At 42.6% G+C, this 24,044-nt stretch overlaps 1 protein-coding gene across 1 annotated transcript; it reads right to left on the bottom strand.

Annotated features, from left to right (window-relative positions):
- Positions 1 to 1,093: 1,093 nt before the first annotated feature.
- Positions 1,094 to 20,364, bottom strand: batf3 (basic leucine zipper transcription factor, ATF-like 3). The gene is made up of 3 exons (XM_041179730.1): positions 20,143 to 20,364; positions 19,936 to 20,040; positions 1,094 to 2,939 (listed from the first exon to the last, which is right to left on the bottom strand). The coding sequence occupies exons 1-3, from the start codon at positions 20,215 to 20,217 to the stop codon at positions 2,727 to 2,729; spliced, it is 393 nt and encodes a 130-aa protein (XP_041035664.1). The 5' UTR covers positions 20,218 to 20,364; the 3' UTR covers positions 1,094 to 2,726.
- Positions 20,365 to 24,044: the final 3,680 nt, after the last annotated feature.

Genomic DNA, 24,044 nt, shown 5'->3' on the forward strand with positions numbered 1-24,044 from the left:
ACTCCATCTGCCACCTTGTTTGAACTCACTTAAACTGTCTATATCTCTTTGCAACTCCTTAAGTCCTCCTCACAGCTTAATCCCAGCTGTGTATTGTCAGAAAACTTGACACATTATTCTTGGTCTCTTCATCTAAGTCATTAATATAGATTGTAAATAGTTGAGGTCTCAGCACTGATCCTTGCAGCACTTGAATAGTTATAGCCAGCCAACTTGAAAATGCCCCATTCATCCCTACTCTCTGCATCCTCTCCATCAAGCAATTCTCCATCCATACTAGTATATTACCCCAACTCCATGAGTCCTTCTCTTCCATATTTGACTTTTGTATTGCACTTATCAAATGCTTTTTTGGAAATCCAAGTGCAGGAGCAGGTGCGGGCAGGCGCGCCTCCGATCGGCAGCCCCAATCGGGGGCACACCACCATTTTACGTGGGCTATGTGCTCCCTGTCCGGGGAGGGGGGGGGGGGGCAGGTTCCCTCAGCCGGGAGTGCGCTCTCTTGTGCGTTCGCGTGAAAGATCATACTGATCTCCCTGAGGCTAAATGCTGCCTCAGAGATCGGCTCAGAATTAAAACTTTGAAAAAATTTCCCTGACATGTCCCCTCATGTATCACAGTCATATGAGTTGGGACGTGTCCATCACTTTAACTCAAACCTTTATTACAAATATAAAAACCCTCATGAAACCTCATCCCGCCCGTGGATGAGGTTTCATGCCTTTTCTGAAGCCCACCAGGGCTCCCAGCGTACCCACCAACCTTAAGGTTGGACAGGCCGGTCCATTAATTATGTTAATGACTTTTTAAATGGCCTCAATAGGTCGCTGACAAGTCGGTGGGTGCACAGCTGATTTGGCTGCACCCCTGCCTACCTGAAATTGGAGATGATGTGGGGGCGACATCAGGAGTTCTGCCTGACGCCATCCTGCATAATTTTATGTGTCAGCGAGCGGGCCCTGACCCCCCTGCTCACCAACCTAAAGATCCTGCCCATAGTCTATTTGCCCAATCAACCTTAGCCACCTCTCTGCTCAAACTTATGTAATTAGCTTTGTTTAAGTTTAAGATTCTTGTTTTGGACTTCCCTTTATCACTCTCAAACATTGATGAGTCATGTGTGACTAGTTTCTGCATTGGTTAATTTGTAAATTCTTTGTCATTATGGGTGAATGATTTGGTGCTTTTGGTGGGTGTGGTGGGGGATTGGTGATGATAAAAGAAAAAAGGGAAATTTGATCTTGTTTAATTCTCTCTCACCAGACCCACTGCCAATCAATTAAGCATGCACTAATTATGCTTGGTAATCATTGAGCCATGTATAATGAATCATCTGTCCTTTAACTTAAAGGAGGTCACATGTGCAAAACAGGGGCATAAAAGAACAGCAGTAATTAAACAAACATAAAAAAGGAAATTCAAGACTTACAATGCATAACAATCACATTCAAAGATTGAACCATTAAGTGACATTAGGAAACACAACATACAGTATAACAGTTTTCATAATATGACACTGCTAAACACTTAGGCCCTGAAATTCCAACGTATGAACACTTCACGCACTTATCTGAATTTCCTCTCACTCCAATGTTCATGGATGGGCCAAACCATTTATGTTATATAATAGAGAAATTTTCAGTGAATATTAGGTGTCTGAACCGCAGTACCCCAAATGTATTTACAAGATCCTCGTGCAGAACTATATTATGTGGTAGGACAGTGACATCGGGGCCACATGCCTTCTATAACGTTGGGTTCTAGCTGCAAACCAATGTGGCAACAATCCATTCATATCACAAAGTGAATTTCACTCAGCATCTGAGGGAATAACATACTTCATTCAGGGATAGTTCCACTCAGAGGAGTTATTGAATTAAAATCCTTATTTACGTCCTTCATGTGATAAAAGTAGAGTAATCCTTTGCTCTGTGGAGATAGTTATGCGTCATTACTTACTTCATTTAGTGTAGGATGTGATGGCTTGTTTTCTTTGTGCTTTAGAGGAAATGAAACTCCCATAGAGTTTAGGACACTAGTGCAAGTGGCCACAAAACTGTAACTGTTTATTAGGTCAGTTTTGCTGTTTTCCACTACAGAAAGAACATCATGACACAGTTTTACCTGCTGGCTTCAATAATGTTGCTAATGTCCAGGGAAAATGCAAAGCATTTGACCTGACTACAAAATAAGTGCACGCTTTCAGAATGATTTCTCTCAAAAAGCTGACTTTCTTATCTGTTCACTAGAAGGCTTAATAAATTGTGCAACAAATCACAATTGTTTTTGGCTTGCCATTGCATATGTGTGTTTAAAATTAGGATGTGTACCAAGTTTCAGCTATGTGACTGCTGGAATGCTAAAAACCTTACTGCACTTGATTTGTGAGGAACACAACACCCACATCCCTGAAAAATATGCAAAAGTAAAAAAGTCTACATGTCTTTAAAATACATTCACTCCGGTGCTATTGGTAGAGCTTAAGCTAAGCAGAATCCACAGACAAGACAATAAACTTGCAAAGCCTGTGTCCTTACACCTTGACCATATTGTGCATAGGGGCACAGCAGCATCATTTCGATCACAATATGGTCCAACATCCGATAAATAATGTCCTCAGGACTCTCCAGGTTGCAAAAAAGAATCAAACATATGCAAACATTTGACAGTGTATCCTAACACTTCCATAATAAAATAACATTTTAAAATTTCAATGCTATAGCCACCTATGAGACTTCACTTTGATCATCACGTGGTAAACAGCTGGCGAGTACATCAGGGTGAGGTCTAGGTGTTGTGACAAAGTTCATGGCACAATGTATCAATGGGCATATACGTTCATGATCTTTCAAAGCTTCTGATAAATGTTTCACTTCTTCACTAAGTTTCCTTATTTCCCTTTTTAGAGCAGTGTTTTCCTGTTCCAGCTTTTCATATTCCTGTGAAAAAAAACAGTCTTAAATAAGGGGAACTCAAAAAAAAAATGAGTAAGCTAAAATAATTAAAATTTGTTTCAGTAAGGATGCCTGAGAGCCCTAACATTACAATGCCAGTATCCAAAATGAGAGAACTGTGGGCTCAAAATCCATTCTGGGCAGTGAACAAATTCATCTGCTTTGAGTGCATGAGTTTTATAAGTGAACTGCTGAATGTGTGTAATGTTTGATGGAAATCAGGAAAGCAGACAGAAATTATAAGAAGAATAGCAACCTTCAGCTAATTATAAATTTTCATCCATGCAATCACAGGAGAAAGAAGAAATGTGGAGAGAGATAACAATGGGGGGGAGGCGTGGTGAGTTGAGGGGAGAAGGGAGTGGATGGCTAAGCTAAAAGGGGAACAGATAAAAATAGTGGAATAAGCAGTTTCGCAGAAACCTTCTCCAATTTCAATTTCTGAATCATACTTTTTGAATCCACACTTACAAACAGGCCAACTGGCTTTTTCAGAGTCAAATGTCCTCAGCCTTTTCACCTGACCTTGACTATAACTCAGGTGGAAATCCTTTGGAATAGTTCAGAAAATGCCAGGACCTGGATATTGGAGATGACAGAGTTAGAACTCCCTATGCTGGGAATTCTAGCTTCCCTGGCCCATAAAGGAGCTAGCATATTATCGGCAGCCAGGATGTTAGGTCATATGATGCATACCTCTCCTTAGAAGGGCAGAAATGAGGGTTGGTGGGAGAGGGTGTCATTATGGGCGGGGAAACAACCTGGCCCCCGGGAGATGGTGATTTCTCTTTTAAAAGATGTAAGTTAGCATAGTATTGGCTGCTTTAACAGGGAGCTGCAAATGAAGTTTTGGGATTGTGTTCTGGAGCATCCCCACCACCATCATCCCCCCACACCATCCCCCACCCTCCCCACCCTTCCCACCTAGACCTACCCTACAGATAACTGGCAGACAGTTTCTAGCAACATGGAGCAGGCAAGTGCACATAGCGTTATGGACACCCACTAGTGCATATTAATAAGGTACCCTTTCACTGACCCACAAACTCCAGCTGGATCAACCCTGTCAGGATTGGGGCCCATGGAATTTCAGTCACTTAACACCTAAGTCTATCATTACTCACTTGTAGATTAGTTGATAAAGATTCACAGTTTGAAAGTATGAAAGTATATATTGCCTGATGACAGAATATTATGGGTTTTCTCCTCTCATTAAGCTTCCCTGAACCTCATTTTAACTGCAGTTGAGAGAACGACATCTTCTGTCTACTGCCCATGCTATTCTAGCTAGCTAGCAAGAGGTGCAGAAAAGGAACCCTGTTTAACATGTTCTGTAGCAGCTGAGTATACCAGGAGCCTCTTAGCTGCAATGTCCAGGCAAATAAATGAAATTACCATTATTCAATCAAACCCAATACACAAAGAAAAAAGAAAAAAACACTTGCATTTATATAGCACCTTTCATGACCTCAGAATACCTCAAAGTGCTTTAAATCCAATTAATTACTTTTGTGGTCACTACTGTAATGAAGGAAACAATCTGTTTTTCAGATGTTGGTTGAGGGGTAAATGATGAACAGGACACCGGGAGAGTTCTGCTGTTCTTCTTCAAATAATGCCGTGGGATCTTTTACATCCACCTGAGAGGACAAATGGGGCCAGTTCTGAAGAAGAGTCACACTGGATTTGAAACATAAACTCTTTCTCTTTCCACAGATGCTGCCAAACCAGCTGAGTTTTTCCAGCATTTTTTTTGTTTTTATCAGGGCAAATTGGGCCCTTTGTTTAATGACTCATCTGAAATACTGCACTTGTGCAGCACTCCCTCAGTACAAAACTGGAGTATCACCCTGGAATATTTGATCAAGTCTCAACATGGAGAAAAGACCGTTGCAGATTAGTCTTGTCAACCTCTCTTTAGAAGACCAAAGAGCCCTCAACATGAACAGGCAAGAGCTTAGTTCCAATAATGAAACATAATGAACGTACATTAGCGTATGCATGCACAATTCCAAATGATGTTTGTTGGGAAAGTACTGTAGTCATCTGTATAAAACAGTTGAAAAGAGCCATGCGTGTTCTGGGCTAACAGAAGGGCAACACTTAAAGTCGAATCCCCTGTATTTTCAAAGGGATCCAAAAATTAAGCATTTCTGTAGCTTTATACTGAAAGTTATTTTCTGTGCTTACATTATCTGTTACTTTTTAAGGTTTTTGGCTAAGGGTTTTGCTGCTTGAGTTTTAGGCCAGGATATTATTGACCCCCCGGGGGGCAGACTGGGAAGCGGGGTGGCAAGGTTGGGGCAGCCAATAAAATCATGGGGCACCATGTTGGATGGTGAGACTGGAAGTGGAGAGACTGCCCGCTCCAAGAAGTGCGCAGTTGACTTCTATAATTAAATATCCAATTAGGGGCCATTTTACATTGCCATCAGAAAAGGAAGGCCATTAACTAAATCGATGCAGCCTCCCAATGGCAGTCCAGGAGGGAAAGTTCTCTTGATCAAAGAGAGGTCCAGGGGACCCAAAGCCCCCATGATTTCCCTGGAAGAGTTTCCCTTGCAACGCTGGTCTCCTTGATTTTTTTCAGTTTTTAAATTTTCGGCACCAGGTCTCCTGCATACTCAGCAATGATCAGTTCCCCTGGTGGTGCTAAAGAGGCTTCAGAGCTGCTGGCCCTCTGATTAGGCTGGCAGCATCAGGAGGCTGCCTGTTGTAAAATTGCCGAGCCAGGCCCTTTCCCATCAAATGCAGGTTTGAACCTGCTTTTTACCCTGAAGTTGAAGTGCCAATGTCTTTAAAATCAGCCCTTAGTTGCTGCAATTTTTAAAATGTGAATCTCAGTGGGGATTCCTCTATTATGTGCCATTTGGATGTGTATGTCTTCTATCAACACCCCCACAGCTCCACCAGAAATAAAGATGCTCTAACTCTTTCCTCAGCTGTGATTCTTGCCTGAAGCACCAACAACAAAGTAGCACCAAGAGCTGAAAAGCTGAAAATGGACATTATTATTTATCCTCCATTCTGTCCCCCCTCCTCCCACTATGCTGATGGCTATAGCCTAACCTGGGCTTGTTTTCACCAAAGGAAGAATTTTCCAGTCGGCGAGTGGGGGCACGGCCCGCTCATCGACACGTAAAATGATGCGCGGTGACGTCCGGCAGGCGCCCACCGAACTGTCAAAGGCCTGTTAAGGCCATTAACAAAGTAATTAAAGCTGTTAAGAATGCTGCCCGTCCAACCTTAAGGTTGGTGGGCAGGTGAAGATCCCAGGCGCCCTTCGCATTTTTCATGAAACCTCAGCCACGGGAGGGATGAGGCTTCATGAAGGGTTTATTAATTACATAAAATTTTTTGAAAAAATTAATGGGCATGTCCCAGCTCATGTGACAGTTTCACATGAGGGGACATGTCCTTAATTTTTTTTTTACCTTTATTCCATTTCTCAAAACTTAAACTAATCTCCCTGAGGCATCTCCATGCCTCAGGGAGATTTCTGCGCTCTTATGCACGCATGCGCAGGCCCCAACTCAGAGAATCCCCCCCCCGCCGCCCGCACAAGAAGCACTCAGCGCTTCCGGGTGTGCGTCATGCTGGGCAGGCCTTAATTGGATCGCCCATGTAAAATGGCAGCGCGCATCCGATCGGGGGCGCTGAATGGGTTCGCGCTCGCTCCCGCCCACCCCTGCACAACCCCCCCCCAACGGGGAGAAAATTCAGCCCCAAGACCTTGATAAAGAAATAAAAAAGAGAACATGAGTGTAAGCTAGCAAGGGACATAAAAACAGATAGTGAAAGTTTCTGTAGGTATGGAAAAAGGAAGAGAGTACTGAAAGTAATTGTAGGCCCATTAGAGGCAGAAACAAGAGAATTTAAAATGGAGGATAAGTAAATGGCAAATACATTTTGCAAATGCTTAGTATCTTTCTTTGCAGCAGAAGACAAAAAACATTCTGAAATAGTGTGGAGCCAAGGATCTGGTGTGAATGAGAAACTTAGAAATTGGCATTTGTCAAAAAACAAAAGTACTAGAAAAATTAATGGACTAAAAGTTGATAAATCATCAGGACCTGATGGCCTGCACCCTAGTGTTTTAAAAGATGCAACTACAGAGATAATGGATGCACTGAATTTGTCCTTCCAGAATTCCCTTGTTTCTAGAATGGTCCCCATTCATTGGAAAATAGCAACTGTAACCCCATTATTTAAGAGAGAGAGCAAATAGGAATTAAAAAACCAACTAGCCTGGCATCAGTCGTAGGGAAAATGCTAGATTACATTATTTGGGACATAGTAACAGAGTACTTAGAAAATCATAATATGATTGAGCAGAATCAAAACAGATTTATCAATGGGAAGTGATGTCTGACAAATCTGTTAGAGGTTTTTGAGACTGGAACTAGCAAGATAGATAATGAGGAACTAGTGGATGTAGCATTTTTGGATTTTCAAAATAGCATTCAATTAGGTGCCAACAAGAGGTTACAAGTGCATACAACTTGGGGTCTTTGGATTGGGGTAATATATTAGCATGGACTGATGATTGGTTAACAGGCAGAAAAAAGAGTAGGAACAAACAGGATATTTCAGGTTGGCGGGGTGTAATTAGTGGGGTAGCACAAGGATCAGGGCTTAGGCATCACCAATTTACAATCTATATTAATGACTTAGATGAAGGTACCAAATGCAATGCATCCAAGTTTATGTTAGTTGGGAAAGTAAGCTGTGAGGAGGGCACAAAGAGGCTGCAAAAGGATATAGACAGGTTAAATGAGTGAGCAAGAACAGGACAGAAAGTTATGTGGGGAAGTGTTAAGTTATCCACTTTGGAAGGAAAAATAGAAAAGAAGAATATTTTTAAACGGTGAGAGACTAGAAGTTATTGGTATTCTGTGCGAACTGGGAATCCTTGTATATGAATTACGAAAAGTTAACAAGAAGGTACAGCAAGCAATTAGGAAAGAAAATAGCATGATACAAAAGGATTCCAGTATAAGAGTAACGAAGTCTTGCTATAATTATGTAGTGCCTTGGTGAGACCACATCTGGAGCACTGTGCAGATTTTTGGTCTCCTTATGTATATGCTGCCATCAAAGGAATGAAACAAAGGTTCACTAGACTGATTTCTGGAATTAGAGGATTGTCTTATGATAAGAGATTGAGTAGACTAGGCCTATATTCCCTAGAGTTAAGAAGAATGAGAAGTGATCTCATTGAAACATATGAAATTGCTAAAGGCTTGACAGATAACATGTTGGGAGGATGTTTCCTCTAACTGGGGAATCCACAGCTAGAGGTCACAGTCTCAGAATGAAGGGTCGGCCATTTAGAAACGAGATGAGGAGAAATTTCTTCACTCAAAGGGTTGTGAATCTTTGGAAATCTCTACCACAGATAGTTGCGGATGCTCAGTAGTGGAGTATCAGTTGGCTGGATGGCTGGTTTGTGATGCAGAGTGACGCCAACAGCACAGGTTCAATTCCTGTACCAGCTGAGGTCATCCATGAAGGCCCCACCTTCTCAGCCTCGCCCCTCGCCTGAGATGTGGTGACCCTCAAGTTAAACTCACCACCAGTCGTCTCTTGCTAATGGGACTACATTGACTTTCATATTCAAAAGAGAGGTGGACAGACTTTTTGATACCAAGGGAATCAAAGGATATGGAGATACTGCAGAAAAGACTTAGAAGATCAGCCATATTACTGAATGGCGGAACAGGCTTGAAGGGCCAAATGGTTTACTCCTGATCCCATTTCTTATGTTTTCATGTTCACCATAAACAGTGATTGAGATCAACTTCAGGAAATCCTGTGAGATTGGCCCAGCGCAAGGATTAAATTCACAGTTCTATGTCTCACTGCTTTAGTCCTTATGATATACATTAAAGTTTTTTTTACCAGAGCACAGAGAGTTCAGGAACAGAGTAGATGTACCCTGCACAGCATCTTATTAGAGGCTAACAAAAGCTACTTGGGATTATTGGTTAAGATATCATAATTGTTAAACAGTTGGAAATACTCAATACTACTGGAGAGAGAAACAGTTAATATTTTACGTCTGCGGCCTTTCACCAGTAGCTTCATTGACCTGAAACATTGGGTGGTACTTAATGCAGGTGCTGGAGGTCTCACCTGCCAGCCAGAAAGCCAGCAAGAGCCCTGTGTCACCTACTTTGGGGAAGAACCCCCCATCACCCCCGAATTAAATATCTCTCAGGCACTTAAGTGGCCAGCGGTGGGCCTTCTCCAGGATTGTGCATTGCTGGCAATGACACTGGGGGAGTGGTCGAATCTGTTGGTAATGTATCGTCAAGGGACTCAGGCCACAGGCGAGTGAGGGAGACTTGGGTTCATGCGGTGGGAATTGTAGGAGGGGAGGAGAAGGGAATTGGCAGCAAGTACAGGGGGGTGGCTCAGTGGGCATCAACCCCCAGCAGCACCTTCCCGATGCTGGATCCTTCGAACAGGCACTGGGTGCCTCTGAACAAGAGACCTCCCTGGGATCCCGCAAGCAACCCTAACAAGACTTACTTTTTGGATTTCTTGCCTGGCCAATGCCCTGCCTCTTGCTGACTGAATACCTGTGGTAGTGGGATGAGGCCCTTAAGTGGGCCAGACTTAAATCAGGGCAGAGGCAGGAAGGCAGCAGGGTCCCCAACTGCCACTTTCTTTCCCGATTAAGTGTGCCCCCACCTCCTAACTCGCCTCTGGGAGGGCATTCAATTCCGCCAATTAACTCTTTGTCTCTCTCCACAGATACTGTCAGAAATGTCAGGCATTTTCAAACATTTTCTGTTTTCACTTCAGATTTCCAGAAAGTCTTTTGCTTTTGTGTTGTTGAACAGTTCTTTACTACAGCACCAATTAAAGGACTGTAAATTGTTCATCTGTGGTTCTACTGCAAGGATAGCATAATTTCCCTGAAAAGCTTCACTTTCGAATTGAGGGGAGTCAGTAATAATGAACATTCATAATTAGATTACTGAGCTTCTGATGCTTGAGAACCTCCCCACTGGCAAACCAAATTGGAAAAGTCATAGCCATCACTGACAATGGGTGTGATTTCCTACAGTGAGCAGAAATTTCTCTTACATGTCAAAACCTATCAATAATATATCAAAAAGAATCTCAAAACCAGAAGAGCACTAAACATTGGACCAGTACTACTTCTATTTTATCCATCATCTATTTTACAGTTTATGTTTTCATAATTTTCTTTACTAACAACATTGTTCAGTGCTGCTGATTTGCCTGGGGGAAAAATAAGGTTGAATCTTTTCACTCATTTCATTTAGCACCCCTTCTAATGTCAGCAAAATATTTTACTCCATGCTGTTTGGACTGGATCCAAACCCAAATTTTAAACCTGGCTGCCTGTATTAGTATACTAAAAATGTATATCTTTTATGTGGCTCCCCTGTGGATCCGAAGACATGTGGATCAGTTAGTTACTCTAGGATCATACCTGTTGGTGACCTCCATTAGAATATGTGGTGGACAGCATGGGCCCTTGCCACTATGGGCACATCTTGCCCTAGAAGGCAACAAAAGGCAGCACTGGTGGTCAGGCAAAGGGTGTCAGCCACAACACCCGCTATACACCTTCCAACCACCCCCACTACCACCCACAAACCCCTACCACCCCACCCTATGACCAAGAAATCTCCAGCTGCCCCCTTGACAATGACCAACTGCCTTTGACCAAAAAAAAACAACTCCCAACTAACCACACTAGGCAACTATCAAAGAGCGCAAAGCAGATTTCTACAATTCAATATCCTCGCAGAGCGAACCAGTTGTTATTAAAAATAATTTAACTAAAATAATGAAATTGTCTGCCAAAAGAAAGATATGCAAGGTGACTTGATACTTTACCTAAAAATACCCACTAGTGAGTCAATAGCCCATTACTTCCAAACTCTGGGGCATCCTACCCGGAGGTACCGCAAAGATGCATAAGAGGATCTCCCCCGGAAGTCCTCATGTAAGAATTGCATGGGAATTGCCCGAGAAGTTCAAACTTCTATTTGGCAATTACCCTGCACTGGGGTAACTCTGATTTAAACCAGAGACTTCAGATGGTTCCGACTGTCTTACATAATAGTTACCCAGGAAAAGTTAGAAGAATTAAAAATACTTCCAGCTCCTGGGTAACTACAGTACTGACCCCCCCGCCCCCCCACATTAGACCTCTCGATCCCCTGACTACCCCATCCAACCCCTGCACTCCCCTGACTACCCTCTAAACCCCGACTGCCATTGTGACCCCCTGACCAACCTCTCAACTCCCCATAGGACTACCCCCATCCACCCCGAACGCCCTGCTGATCACCTCCCCACTGACCACCTGACCAAACCCCCCCACGACTACTCGACCCTCTCGACCACCTAAAAACCCCAACCACTTTCCGACCACCCCACCAATGACCACCTGACCTCCCCACTGATTAACCGACCCCCCGACCACCCCCTGTGACCACCTGAACCATTCCACAATGACCACCCCACCCATCCCACAATGACCACCCGACCTCCAACCAACCTGCACCCCAACACCCCCTACCCCAACCCTACCCACTTACCTTACACACTTTCTCCCTGGCTTATCAAAGGGGCTGGACCTTTAAGCTTATCTGCTTTACAGCAGCTAGTGCCATAACAAAGGAGGCATGGCTTCCTTTCCTCTGACTCTACTGGACTCGACTGAAGGCCTTGTTGCTCTGCACCTTTCTCACTCAGCCCGAGTCAGAAAGTCAGACGAGAAAGGTGGGGCTGCATTTTAGTGTAAGTGAAAAGGAGCGAAGTGGAAATCTGACTGTGATTTTCACTCCTCAGAAGTTATGGCCCAATGAGTTAGTTTATGCACGTGTGGTATGACCCACGTTATTTTATGGTATGCCAGAGTCCTGTTAAGTGTCTTCAATTGGTCAAATTATAACAGGTTAAAAAAGGAATGTTGTACACAAGACAGTAGAGGAATATCACTGCTGAAGTCAAAAGTAGTGCCCATTTTGCCACCTTGACTCAATCTCCTAATTAGAGACCAAGGATTGAATGGGGAAACCTCTGATCTGTATAGATTAGCACTTGCCTATTGTACCTCCCAACTGAGAAGAGTATATATGTAAATTAGGAAAGACCTAAACTGAAAAGTTGGACAAGGCCGGAAAACCAGCCCAGGTATTACAATGTGTAATTAACCCAATAATGTCACGCGCCAGCACTATATGTACTGCTGAGTGGCCACATGTCGCAGCAGAGGGTCCAAGTTTGTATGATACTAGCACCACATAAAGCTAACCTGCATTATTTAAATTTAGCCTGCAGCTTTTATAGGGGAGGTGCATTCTACAACCCGCTGCATAGGAGAGTGTGAACAAGAAGAGCAATGAATTATGATGCAACAAGGCAGAAAGTGTCCTCCAAGAATCTCTGATGCTGCACTGGACACGTTGGCAGAGAAGCTGAAGAGGAAGAGAGAAGTGCCCCAACCATAGGGGGTTATGAGGCAATCCATTGACAAGGCAATGGGAGCAGATTGCAATCGTCAATGTCAGGAGCTTAGCCCCAAGAACCTGAATGTAGTACCACAAGAAGTTCAATCGCCTTACACAAATGGCCAAGGTTAGTGAATTTATCTTCAAATGTCAAATCCCACCAACTGCACCACTAGCTTCAGACACTGCTCAATTCACCACCACCCCACCAGCAGCAGCACCCCCCCCATCCAAAATCAACAAATGTGTGATTTATCATTATCACCTACTAATAATGATAAATCACACATAATAGTTATAGGTCCACCTCATGATTAGCACTGCTGCAAGTCTCAGAGCCACATCTCACAGCTTGCATGCACTGTTCGCTATTCAACAATAATAGCCACATCATCCGAAGATAGTGCAAGGCACTACCCTCTCTCTTGCAGGACAAGATGGTGCATAACCAGAGGCAGCAGCAGCTAACTGGTTGAGGACAGACAAGTCTGCATATCCTTATCCCGATAAAAGAGGTGGTGGTTGACATTATTAGGAGAAGCCATAAAAGAGTTCATGGCCAGTACTGGATCTGGAGCCATTTTGAAAGTGACGGATGGCAAAGTCAGACCTATTTCTCCTATCAATCCCATGTTCCAATCATCCCATAATCTCTTATTTACAAACTGTGGATGGTGTAAGTAATCACCTTTAACTTTCTCTCCAACCCCGCATCACAACCCTGCCCTTGTGTTTTTTGCATGTCCGATGCCCAACAACTGCAAACAGTTTGGGCAGTGATGGAAGGGAAAAAGCTGGAAGAGCAGGAAGACAGTGATGAAGAAAAAACAAAAACTGAAAATGCTGGAAGTGCTCAGCAGGTCAGGCAGCATTTATGGAGAGAAACAGAGTTAATGTCTCAGGACCCTTCATCAGAACTCTGTTTCTCTCCTCAAAAATGGCAGACTTGCTGAGTATTTCCAGCATTTTCTGTTTTTATTTCAGATTTCCAGCACCTGCAGTATTTTGCTTTTGCATTGATGAAGAAGAAACAACTACACTTTCTCTCACAGTCACAGCCATCAGCTTAGATACTGACACTGCACTCACTATAGAAGATAACATAGAGGTGGGATCCACAACAATGAGGCAATGGGTATGAGTGGGCTACAGCCAAGGCAGGTGATGTTTGATAACACAGGTACCAGCTTGTCAAAGAACAAGGTTGCAGAAGTGCCCTGCTGCAGAGGGTTCAGTTGAGAAGCTTGATGAGGCAGCCTACACAAGGAGACTGACAGGTCCACACACAAAACTGTTTGGTACATTGGCAGGTGCATTTCTGTTGGGTGCGGTAGTTATGTTGTTAAACTAGTAACCCAGAGGCCTGGACTAATATTCTACAGATGTTCAAATCCTACCACTGCAGTTAGGGAATTTAAATTCAATTAGTTTAAATAAATTTGGGATAAGAAGCTAGGATCAGCGGTGGTGATTACCAGATAGTGGTGTTGGGAAAATAGGAACAGGAGGAGGCCATTTAACCCTGTGAGAAATAGAATACAATAAAATAATAGCTGATCTGCAACCTAACTCCACATACCCATCTTTGCCTTATATCTCCTAATACCTTTGGCTAATAAAAATCTATCCATCTCAACTTTAAAATTAACAATTCATCCAGTATCATTTATCTTTTGTGAACAGAGCTCCAAACTTCTATCACCCAATGCATGAAGAATTATCTCCTAATTTCACTCCTCAACTGTCAGGCTCTAATTTTTGACTCTGCATTTCATTTTAGGAAGGCTGTGAAGGCTTCAGAGTGAATGCAGAAAAGATTTATGAAAATGGTTCCAGGGCTGAGGGACACCAGTTCCTAAATAGGTTGGAGAAGGTGGGGCTGTTCTCCTTTGAGAAGGTAAGATTGAGAGGGGATTTCATAGTTTCAAAATCATGAGGGGTCTAGACAGAGTCAATATGAACATACAAATTAGGAGCAGGAGTAGGTCATTCAGCCCCTTGAGCCTGCTCCACCATTTGATAAGATCATGGCTGATCTGATTGTGGCCTCAGCTTTACTTTCCTGTCTATCCCCTAAAAACCTTTAACTCCCTTGTCAATCAAGAATCTATCCAACTCAGCCTTAAAAATATTCAATGACCCTACCTCCACTGCTCTTTGGGGAAGAGAATTCCACAGACTAACAACCCTCTGAGAGATAAAAATTCTCATAATTTCCATCTTAAATGGGTGACCCCTAATCTTTAAACTGTGCCCCTTAGTTCTAGTCTCTCTAACAAGGGGAAACATCCTCTCAGCATCCACCCTGTCAAGTCCCCGCAGCATTTTATAGGTTTCAATAAGATCACCTCTCATTCTTCTAAGTTCCAATGGATTCAGGCCCAACCTATTCAACCTTTCCCCATAAGATAACCCCTCTATTCCAGAAATTATTCAAGTGAGCCTTCTCTGAACTGCTTCTAATGCAATCCTAGCCTTTCTGAAGTAAGGAGATCAAAACGGTACACAGTACTCCAGATGTGGTCTCGCCAAAGCCCTGTACAACTGTAGCAGAACTTCCCTACATTTATGTTCCATTCCTCTTGCAATAGGTGACAACGCTCCATTTGTTTTCCTAATCACTTGCTGTTCCTGCATACTAATGTTTTGTGATTCATGTTTCAGGACCTCTATACTGCAGAGCTCTGTAATCTCTTTCCATTGAAATAATATACTGCTTTCCTATCCTTCCTGCCAAGGTGGACAAGGTCACATTTTCTGACATTATACTCCATATGCCAAATTTTGGTCCACTCACTTAACCTATCTATATCACCTTCCAGACTCCTTATGTCCTTTTCACAACTTACTCACCTTCCTATCTTTGCGGCATCAGCAAATTTAGCAACCCTACAACCCTTCTTCCATGTCATTGATAAAGATTGTAAATAGTTGAACAGGCCCCAGCACTGTACAAGTTGCAGCTTGCCACTCTGAAAATGACCCAAATTAGATAGAGTGATATCGTTCCCATTGGCCAGATGGGTCAAGAACCAGAGGTCACTTATTAAAGAACCAATGGCAACATGAGAAAAAACTTTTTTTTATGCCGCAAGTGGTAGGGATCTGGAATGCACTGCCTGAGAGTGTGGTGGAGGTAGACTGTGGCTTTCAACAGCAGATTGAATAAGCACCTATAGAGAAAAAATAATGCTAGGCCATGGGGAAAGGGCGGTAAGTAGAGCTAGCTAAATTGCTCTTACAGAGACCCGTCACGGACACAATAGGAAAAATGGCTTCCTTCTTGGCTGTAATCATGCTATGATTCTATGTTGCCTTTTAGCCAGCCAGATCAGTAGCCACTTCCTAGTTTGTTCTGGTGGCTTAAAGGCAGATGGTACAGTGTAGTGCTGCTAAATAAAGGTTTCATGACTGCTGTCAGGATACCAATTATTGATCTGCATGATACAGTATATTGTGCACACCAACTGGACATTGAGGGAGTGGAATCCCTCTGTTTGCAGTTTATGTCAGAGTTGACATGCACCACCTGCAAAGAAATGCACTTGCAGTCAATGGCACCTTGTATCATGGGGAAACTAGCAACCCTCGTGAAGCTACATGCTCACTCCATCTACTTCTCTGTGACAAGGAAATGAAATGTATGCAGCCCTCTTGGATACAGAGCCCAAGTGAGCACCCTTATGCAACAGTGGAAAGCAAACTAGATGTTGCAAATATCACAAGCTCCGGTCTAGAAGAACCCAAACACATATAAGTTTGTGGCAATGGTCACCTGCACAGCCACTGGCAATTTAGTCCTCGCCCTGCTCTGAGGTTAAACTTGTGGCTGCTGCAGTGAGGGCGTTCTTACTGAAGAACAGACAGCTGGCATATTGTTCATCACTGGGATTGTGGTAGAAGAATTGCTCCATGAACACTATGGGTGAACATGGCCTCCTGCTGAGAGCCCGGCTTACTCTTCTCCTCTTTCACCAGCTTTCTGTGTGCTGCTTCTGCTCATTCTCCCTGTCATGCTAAAGTTCAAGAGGGATGCAAACTACTGCACTGGAGTCTGGGAGTAAGTGGCTTATACAGAATCCTTGTTGTTAGGACAAAGTTCTTCAGCAAGTGCAACACCAGTCCCTGTGGACTTTAGCAACTTTAATCAACTCTGTGAGTGACTTAGCACCTCAACAAACTGAGCAGCAGCCAGGAGAAATCAATCAGCAACTAGCCTGAAAGTAGTTGATAATCTCTTATCGCCCGATTACACATCCAGCTGTGAGGGGGTCAGGGCTGAAATGTCTCATGCCGTCCGTAGCATGCTATTTCGGCGTCTCAAGCCAAAGGTTACTGTATTGCTTCCTCCCCATTCTGATATGTGGTAGCTGAGAGATGGGTAATGTAGCTGTGGTTAACTTGGCTTTTTTTAAACCACAGTGAGTTGAACCTAAACTGGCAATGGTCCCAAGGGGTCAATCACCACATTGCTGGCATTTGGTGTGGTGATCTTCTGAATTCGACTGGCCAAGAATTGCCTCTCGCTGTGGGAATTTTTGCCCTTTCTATACCACAGTGAGTCATGCGAATGCGACTGGCTGAGAAAGTGGGCAGTAACTATGTCTCCCTAGAGCTTGTCATCTCCTGATTACACATTCAGCTGGGAGGGGGTTAGGGCTGGAATGCCTCACGCCATATGTAGCATGTTACTTCGGTGTCTCAAGCCAGAGGTTGCTGTATTGCTTCCTCCCTATCCCAATAACGTGTGGTAATTGAGAGCTAATTACTGTAGCTGTGGTTAACTTTGCTGCTCTAAACCACAGTGAGTCGAGCCTAAACTGGCAATGGTTCCGAGGGGTCGATCACCACATAGCTGGCACTGGTGTGGTGATCCTCGGAATTCGACTGGCTGAGAAGAGCCACTATTAAGCCTGAGGTCTGCCAACCATTTAGAAAATGGGGAGGGCAATACTCCAACATGGGGCAGTCAGTGATTTTCCGCCCATCTCAGAACTTCACCCAAATGCCAGTTAAGTTTATGGTTAATGGTAGAATTTGATGATGGGGGTTTCAGTGATTGTAATGCCATTGAATGTCAAGGAGAGATGGTTAGATTCTGTTTTGTTGGAGATGGTCATTGCCTAGCACGTGCATGGCACGTATTTTATAGCTGCAGGTGTGACTGTGCCACAGAATTATGATGCCCAAGTCCCCTGAGGATGTTATAGGTTTTAATAAGATCACCTCTCACTCTTCTAAGCTCCAATGGCATTACAGTCACTGAAACCCCCATCATCAAATTCTACCACTGACTAGGAACTTAATTGGACATGTACAGTTGCTACAATAGCAGATCAGAGGTTCGGACATCTGCCCACATAACCCACTTTCTCACTCCTCAAAGCCTGTCCACCATCTACAAGGCATGTGAGTAGTGTGTTGGATTACTCCACTTGACTGGATGAGTGTAGCTCCAACGATACTCAAGACCATTCAGAACAAAGCAGCCCATTTAATTGGCACCCCATCCACCAACTTCAACATTCACTCTTTCTGCCACTGGTGCACAGTAGCTGCAAGATGTGCTGCAGCAACTCACCAAAGCTCCTTCCATAGCACCTTCCAAACCTGCGACCTGTACCACGTAGAAGGACAAGGGCAGCAGATGTACGGGAACACCACAAACTGCAAGTTCCCCTCCAAGCCACACAACATCCTAACTTCGCACTATATTGCCATCCCTTCACAGTCGCTGGGTCAAAATCTGGGAATTCCCTCTCTAACAGCACTGTGGATGTATCTACATCACAAGGATTGCAGTGGTTCAAGAAGGCAGCTCACCACAACCTTCTCAAAGGTAAATAGGGTTGGAAAATAAATACTGGTCTTGTTAGTGATGCCCATAAATGAATTAGAACAAACATGCATTCCTATATGGAGCGTCAGAAGCTAGAGATTCCCATACCCTTACCGACGATATGGATAATGCTCTCCATGGGAAATGTACTTTGTCCTGACTTTCCACAGGTAAAGTAACAGGAGGTCAATGAGCACAATTAAAAATTTCAGACTTGTCATGTTGCACCTTTTAAGGTGTCAAAACTCAAAGCACCATGAGCTCTCAAGACAAAAGTAATCAATTGGCTGAAATGAGACCTAATTTGTCAAATAATCAAATGCTAAATTAACTAAATATAAAAATAAAAAGCAGGAATAAATTTTTAAAAATGCTGGAAATACTCAACAGGTCAGGCAGCATCTGTGGAGAGAAACTGAGTTAACGTTTCAGGTCAATGACCTTTCATCAGAGCAAATAAAAAGCCGTTTCATTCAGTTGCTATGTAACAGTGAGGTAGGAGTAAGTAGCAGAACAGTAAGCAGATTTTTACTGATGGTTGGGAATTGCACACAATACATAAGATGTGATCTGACGAAAGCCCTTTACAATTACAGTAAGACTGCTCTTATACTCCAATCCGTTTGCAATAAAGGCAAACATAGCATTTGCTTTCCTAATTGCATGTTAACTTTCTGTGATGCATGTACAAGGATGGCTGGCAGGTGGAATAAACATAAATGTCACATTAGGGCGGATTATGTAGAAACAAACGTTGCATTTAACCCATGCTTAACCTTATCTCGAACTTTGATGAGTACATAATTCTAAGAAATTGTATTTTTCAAAATCCAAAAAGGAGTAAGACCAAACAGTTAGATATGATTGTACACCTCATGTCATCACAACTCCAATTAACTTGTTAACATTTTATTGCCAGGCAGAGTGCTTAACTATTGTAGGGTTTATAATTCTGGATAGATGCTTTCAGCCGGATGAAGGAATCAGAAAAGTCAAGACCTGCACACAAGGATACAGAAGAGCTCATGGCATTTTAACTGACTGTGCTCCTGGTAACTATGCTGTGTGTAAATGCAAGAGCTATAAAATTTACCTAAAAGATCAACTTCCTTAGTTGGGGCAGGTCAAGATCAACTAAACCACAAAGACATGGCAATGCCAGGCTTTATTAGTTAGCATTATAGTTCGATTCACATTTAATTCTCCCCTACAGACTTTAACATAATTTGCAATTCTCCAGTCCATATACTGTAAATCAAATGCAAGTAAATTTCCCACACGGTAGAAGGAAATTTTTAAGCGATTGCCAGTTTTGTCTTTGGAATAGTCGGTGAATGCAGTGAACTGATGTATACATTTCAATTGAAGCAGCACTTCAACTTAAGGTTTTCAATTTCGACGGGAAATACTTGAATAATTTACCGGACGGTCAGAAATCCCAAATAGGGGATTCTTTCAAATTAAAGCTTACTCATCTCCGAGGATCAAGTATGCAAGAAACGCAAATTAATTCCTTGGTAGCACAATACCTTTCGTTATGTCTAACCGTACCGTTTTCGGCATTGCATTTTAGTTTCGTTGCAAATCATTATTCGCCTAAATACTGTGTCGCGAGGGCCGACCATTACCAGGTCAGTTTTACCTCGTGTAGTTTATCTGCTTTCTGCGTCTGTTTCTTCCGACTTCTTTGCGCAGCAATTCTGTTTTTTTCTCTCCTTCGAAGTTTCTTGTTGTCGCCTCCAAGGTCCTAAAGTTCAAACGGGATTTGAAAACTTGCTTTCCAACACGCAGTGACAGGCGCAATGCAGAATAATCATGAATTACAGATTGAAATATATTTTCCACTGACCTGCGATTCTCGGTCTGTACAGCTGTCGTCCGTTGGACTATATACGATTAACTGTGCAGAATTTAACTCAGACATGGCATACAAATAATCACATATATGTGTGCATAAACACACACAACAGTAAACGACTGCAGAGGAAAACTCGTGAGTGCACTTGCTGTCAAAAGCCCGAATCTCCCATTGAACTTCTAGGGGCAAATATTGAGGCAGATGTTTAGCATGCTGAAGGCCGTCGGTCTTTGATCTCAGGATCTTTCTGTTATGATGCAACTGTAAAACTAAAAGCAGTTTTGAGAGTTTCACTTTGTCGGAAAGTATTTTCTTCTTGGAATGCGCTTGCCAAATTTCAGTAAGTCACGTGTCGTGACTTGTAATTTAGGTAAGAAGGAATCTCAAAAAAATCCAGTCTAGAATCTCCACTGGGTAACCCGTCGCCAGTTAAAGTGCTCATGACCTGGTCCTGACCTGTTTAAAATTACTGCTCTTAAAATTAACAAGACTGGGGTTGTTGTCTTAACTCGCCATGCTGAAAATATCAAGTCTGGCCACAACAGCAACTGCTCAAAAATGTCACTGCTACATTTCTGATTAAAATTCCAACTAACCACGGCGCCTGGCTCAATTAGAAACAAATAACAGTGACCGAGTACTGTTTGGGTATTATTTCAGACTCCCAGAGAATAAAAACTACTCCATTGGAAACTGTACGGATCAACATGCACAGAACCAATACTGCCAGCAATGTAGAATAAAATCGGGCGTTAAACTGTGTCTAAACTTCTGATGAAGAGTCATATGGACTCGAAGCGTTAACTCTGTCTTCCTCTCCACGGATGCTGACAGACCTTCTGAGTTTTTTCCGCAATTTTTGTTTTTGTTTCGGATTTCCAGCATCCGCAGTATTTTGCTTTTATACTAAGCTTCTAACCTCGATGCCTCATTCAACATGACATTCTCATCACTTTCACTGTAGCTAACTCAGCTCAAACATTTCTATTTTATGAATAGTCCTTACATGATCTTACCAGTTTTTTATTTGTTTTGTATATGAAAAGCCGTTGTAATTTACATTAAGAAGTCAACTTACCACATATAAATATATACTCATTTACTTTCTGACATTGCACAAATGTTGTGCAGATTTGCTGTGTAGCGGTAATTTATTAAAACCATGTCATGGGTTTGTCCAGGGAAACAAACCTACCAGACTGAACTCACAGGAAATCCTTAAGAGGTGTCATTGAGAAGGACATTGGAGCTTCATTGGAAAATAAGAAATTACACAGCATTACCCTTGACCAAAATGTTTGATATTGGAAGCCTTACTCGGCTTACTGGACCAAATGTGAACTTCAGAACACCAAAAAGTCCTTGCACCTATCCTGATTATATAGAATTGCATAGAATGTACAAAACAGATACAGGATAGTCTGTGCTGGTATTTATACTCCACGCTAATCACCTTCCATTCCATCTACCTCATCACAGCCATTCAGCACATCATAGAATTATTACAACTAGAAGGAGGCCATTCAGTCTGTCATGTCTGTACTAGCCCTCTGAAGGAGCAATTCATCTAGTGTCATACCAGTGCCTTTTCCCTGTGGCCCTACAATTTTTTCCCCTTTTCGATCATGATCCATTTCCCTCTTGAAAGCCTCAATTGACCCTGCCTCCACTACATTCTCAGGCAATGTATTCCAGATCCTAACCACACTCTATGTGAAAAAGTTTTTCCTCATGTTGCCATTGCTTCTTTTGCCAATTACCTTGAATCTGTGCCCTTTGGTTCTTGATGCTTCCATCAATTGGAACAACTTCTCCCTATCTACTTTGTCCAGACCCCTCATGATTTTGAACACCTCTGTCAAATCTCCTATCAATCTTCTTTTCTCCAAAGGAATCAATCCCAACTTTTCCAATCATTCAATGTAATCGAAGGTCCTCATCACTGGAACCATTCTGGTGAATCTTTTCTGCACCTTCTCTAATGCCTTCACACCCTTCCCAAAGTGTGGTGCCAAGAACTGGATGCAAAACTCCAGCTGAGGCCAAAGCACAAATTTAACATAACTTCTTGCTTATGTACTCGACTTCCCTGTTCATAAAGCCCAGGATACTGAATACTTTATTAACTGCTCTCTCAACCTGTCGAGCACCTTCAATGATTTATACACATGTACACCCAAGTACCCAAGTTCCCTATGCTCCTGCATCCCTTTTAGATTTGTACCCTTTATTTTAAATTGTCACTTTGCATTCTTCCTGCCAGAATGAATCACTTCACACTTCTCTGCATTAAATTTCATGTGCCACTTATCTGCCCATTCCACCAACTTATTCATGCCCTTTTGAAGTTTTTCACAATCCTCCTTATGGTTTACAATACTTTAAGTTTCATATCAACCACACATTTTGAAATTGTGCCCTGTACACCAAGCTCTAGGTCATATATATTGTGGGGTCCTAACACTGATGCCTGGGGAGCTCCACTATAAGCTTTCCTCCAGTCCAAAAAACAACCATTCACCACTACTCTTTATTTCCTGTCGTTCAACCAATTTCATTTTGTTAGGAACTAGAGATAGTTCAAGTAAGTTATATTTGTATTTGTGGGTGTTAGGATGCACTTTAGTTTTAAGTTTAACTTTAATTTGTGTTTCTGTATTTGTGTGTGGTGGTGGGGAGCTTAGGTTTAGGTTTCACTTTAAAAGATGTCTGCATTCTAATGAGGGTTTATGACTCTTGAAGGGAAGTGAAAACAAACACAAGATACAAACACTGGGCTGTTGCCTAACAACAGTAAGTTCACACAGACAGAGAGAGAGAAACAGAAAAGCGATTTGAGTTCAGTTCATCATTATGCTCTAAGGTGAAGGAAACAGTTTAAGTCTCTCTCTAGCTGGACATACTAGCAGATTGCTGAGGAACATAAGTCTAGGAATCTTAGTTGAGTTGCTCTAAAGTTAAAGTAACAGTGAATATCAAGTGACTTCTGGATCTTAAGGGAGATACCAAGTTGACAGCAGTCTACTGGGACAGGGAACTGCAGGGAGCAGGTCCTAAAGGAAAAAGAGAAAGGTTCCAACTTGACCGTCTAGTCAATGAAAGAACAGGAATCTGGAACAAGACCCTGTTCAGTGGAAGTGAAAGCAAGGAGCAGAGGGAAAGGCTCCAAATTAAAGGGTGGAAGGGGCAGGACACAGGCTTAAAGCAAAATAGGCTTGTGAGAAGCCAGAAGATACAAGGAGACAGCCGTAGGCTTGTAACGCTTTACTATGGGCACATGAAGCAGTGGTGTTCTGTTGGCACAGATGAGCATTTGAGAGCAAGTGCATGGAAGGCAAAACTTGAATGCACATGGCAATCCAGAGGAGAGGAACATCAGAAGGAGAGTTCAAAACCCTGGAGGTGGACCCTAGAGGAAGGTGTCCAAAAGAAAGCATCGTTTAGGAGAAGGTTCCAAAACAAGTTCTTAGAGAGTAGAGATTGGAAGCCCTTTTGTGAAAGATGTAGTTCAGTATGACCAGTTGACTCACGGTGTGAGAAGTGTCTGGGGAGAGTTGATGAGAGATCCAGAATGGTCACATGGTATGACCACAGGTCACCTATTGGTTTACATGAATTGTGTACTTACTGTGAACCTTAGAGTATAAGATAGCTTTTATATCTTGTGTTATCTTTATGAATCTGAACATATCTGTAAAGGTATAGGTGTGGTTAAAGGAGTATTGTAATATAGTTCATCTTTTCTTGTTTAATAAATGTTTTATCCTTTTGTTAAAAGTTCATTACCTGTCTCCCGTGACTAGGTACTGTAGTCACCTTACACGTTTCTAAACAAAAAATAATAGTTAGGATCTATCAAGCCAGGTTCCCCCATCAGCTGGAATCATAAAAAA

The sequence above is a fragment of the Carcharodon carcharias genome, chromosome 2 (genome assembly GCF_017639515.1).
Source record: "Carcharodon carcharias isolate sCarCar2 chromosome 2, sCarCar2.pri, whole genome shotgun sequence".
Lineage (NCBI taxonomy): Eukaryota > Metazoa > Chordata > Chondrichthyes > Lamniformes > Lamnidae > Carcharodon > Carcharodon carcharias.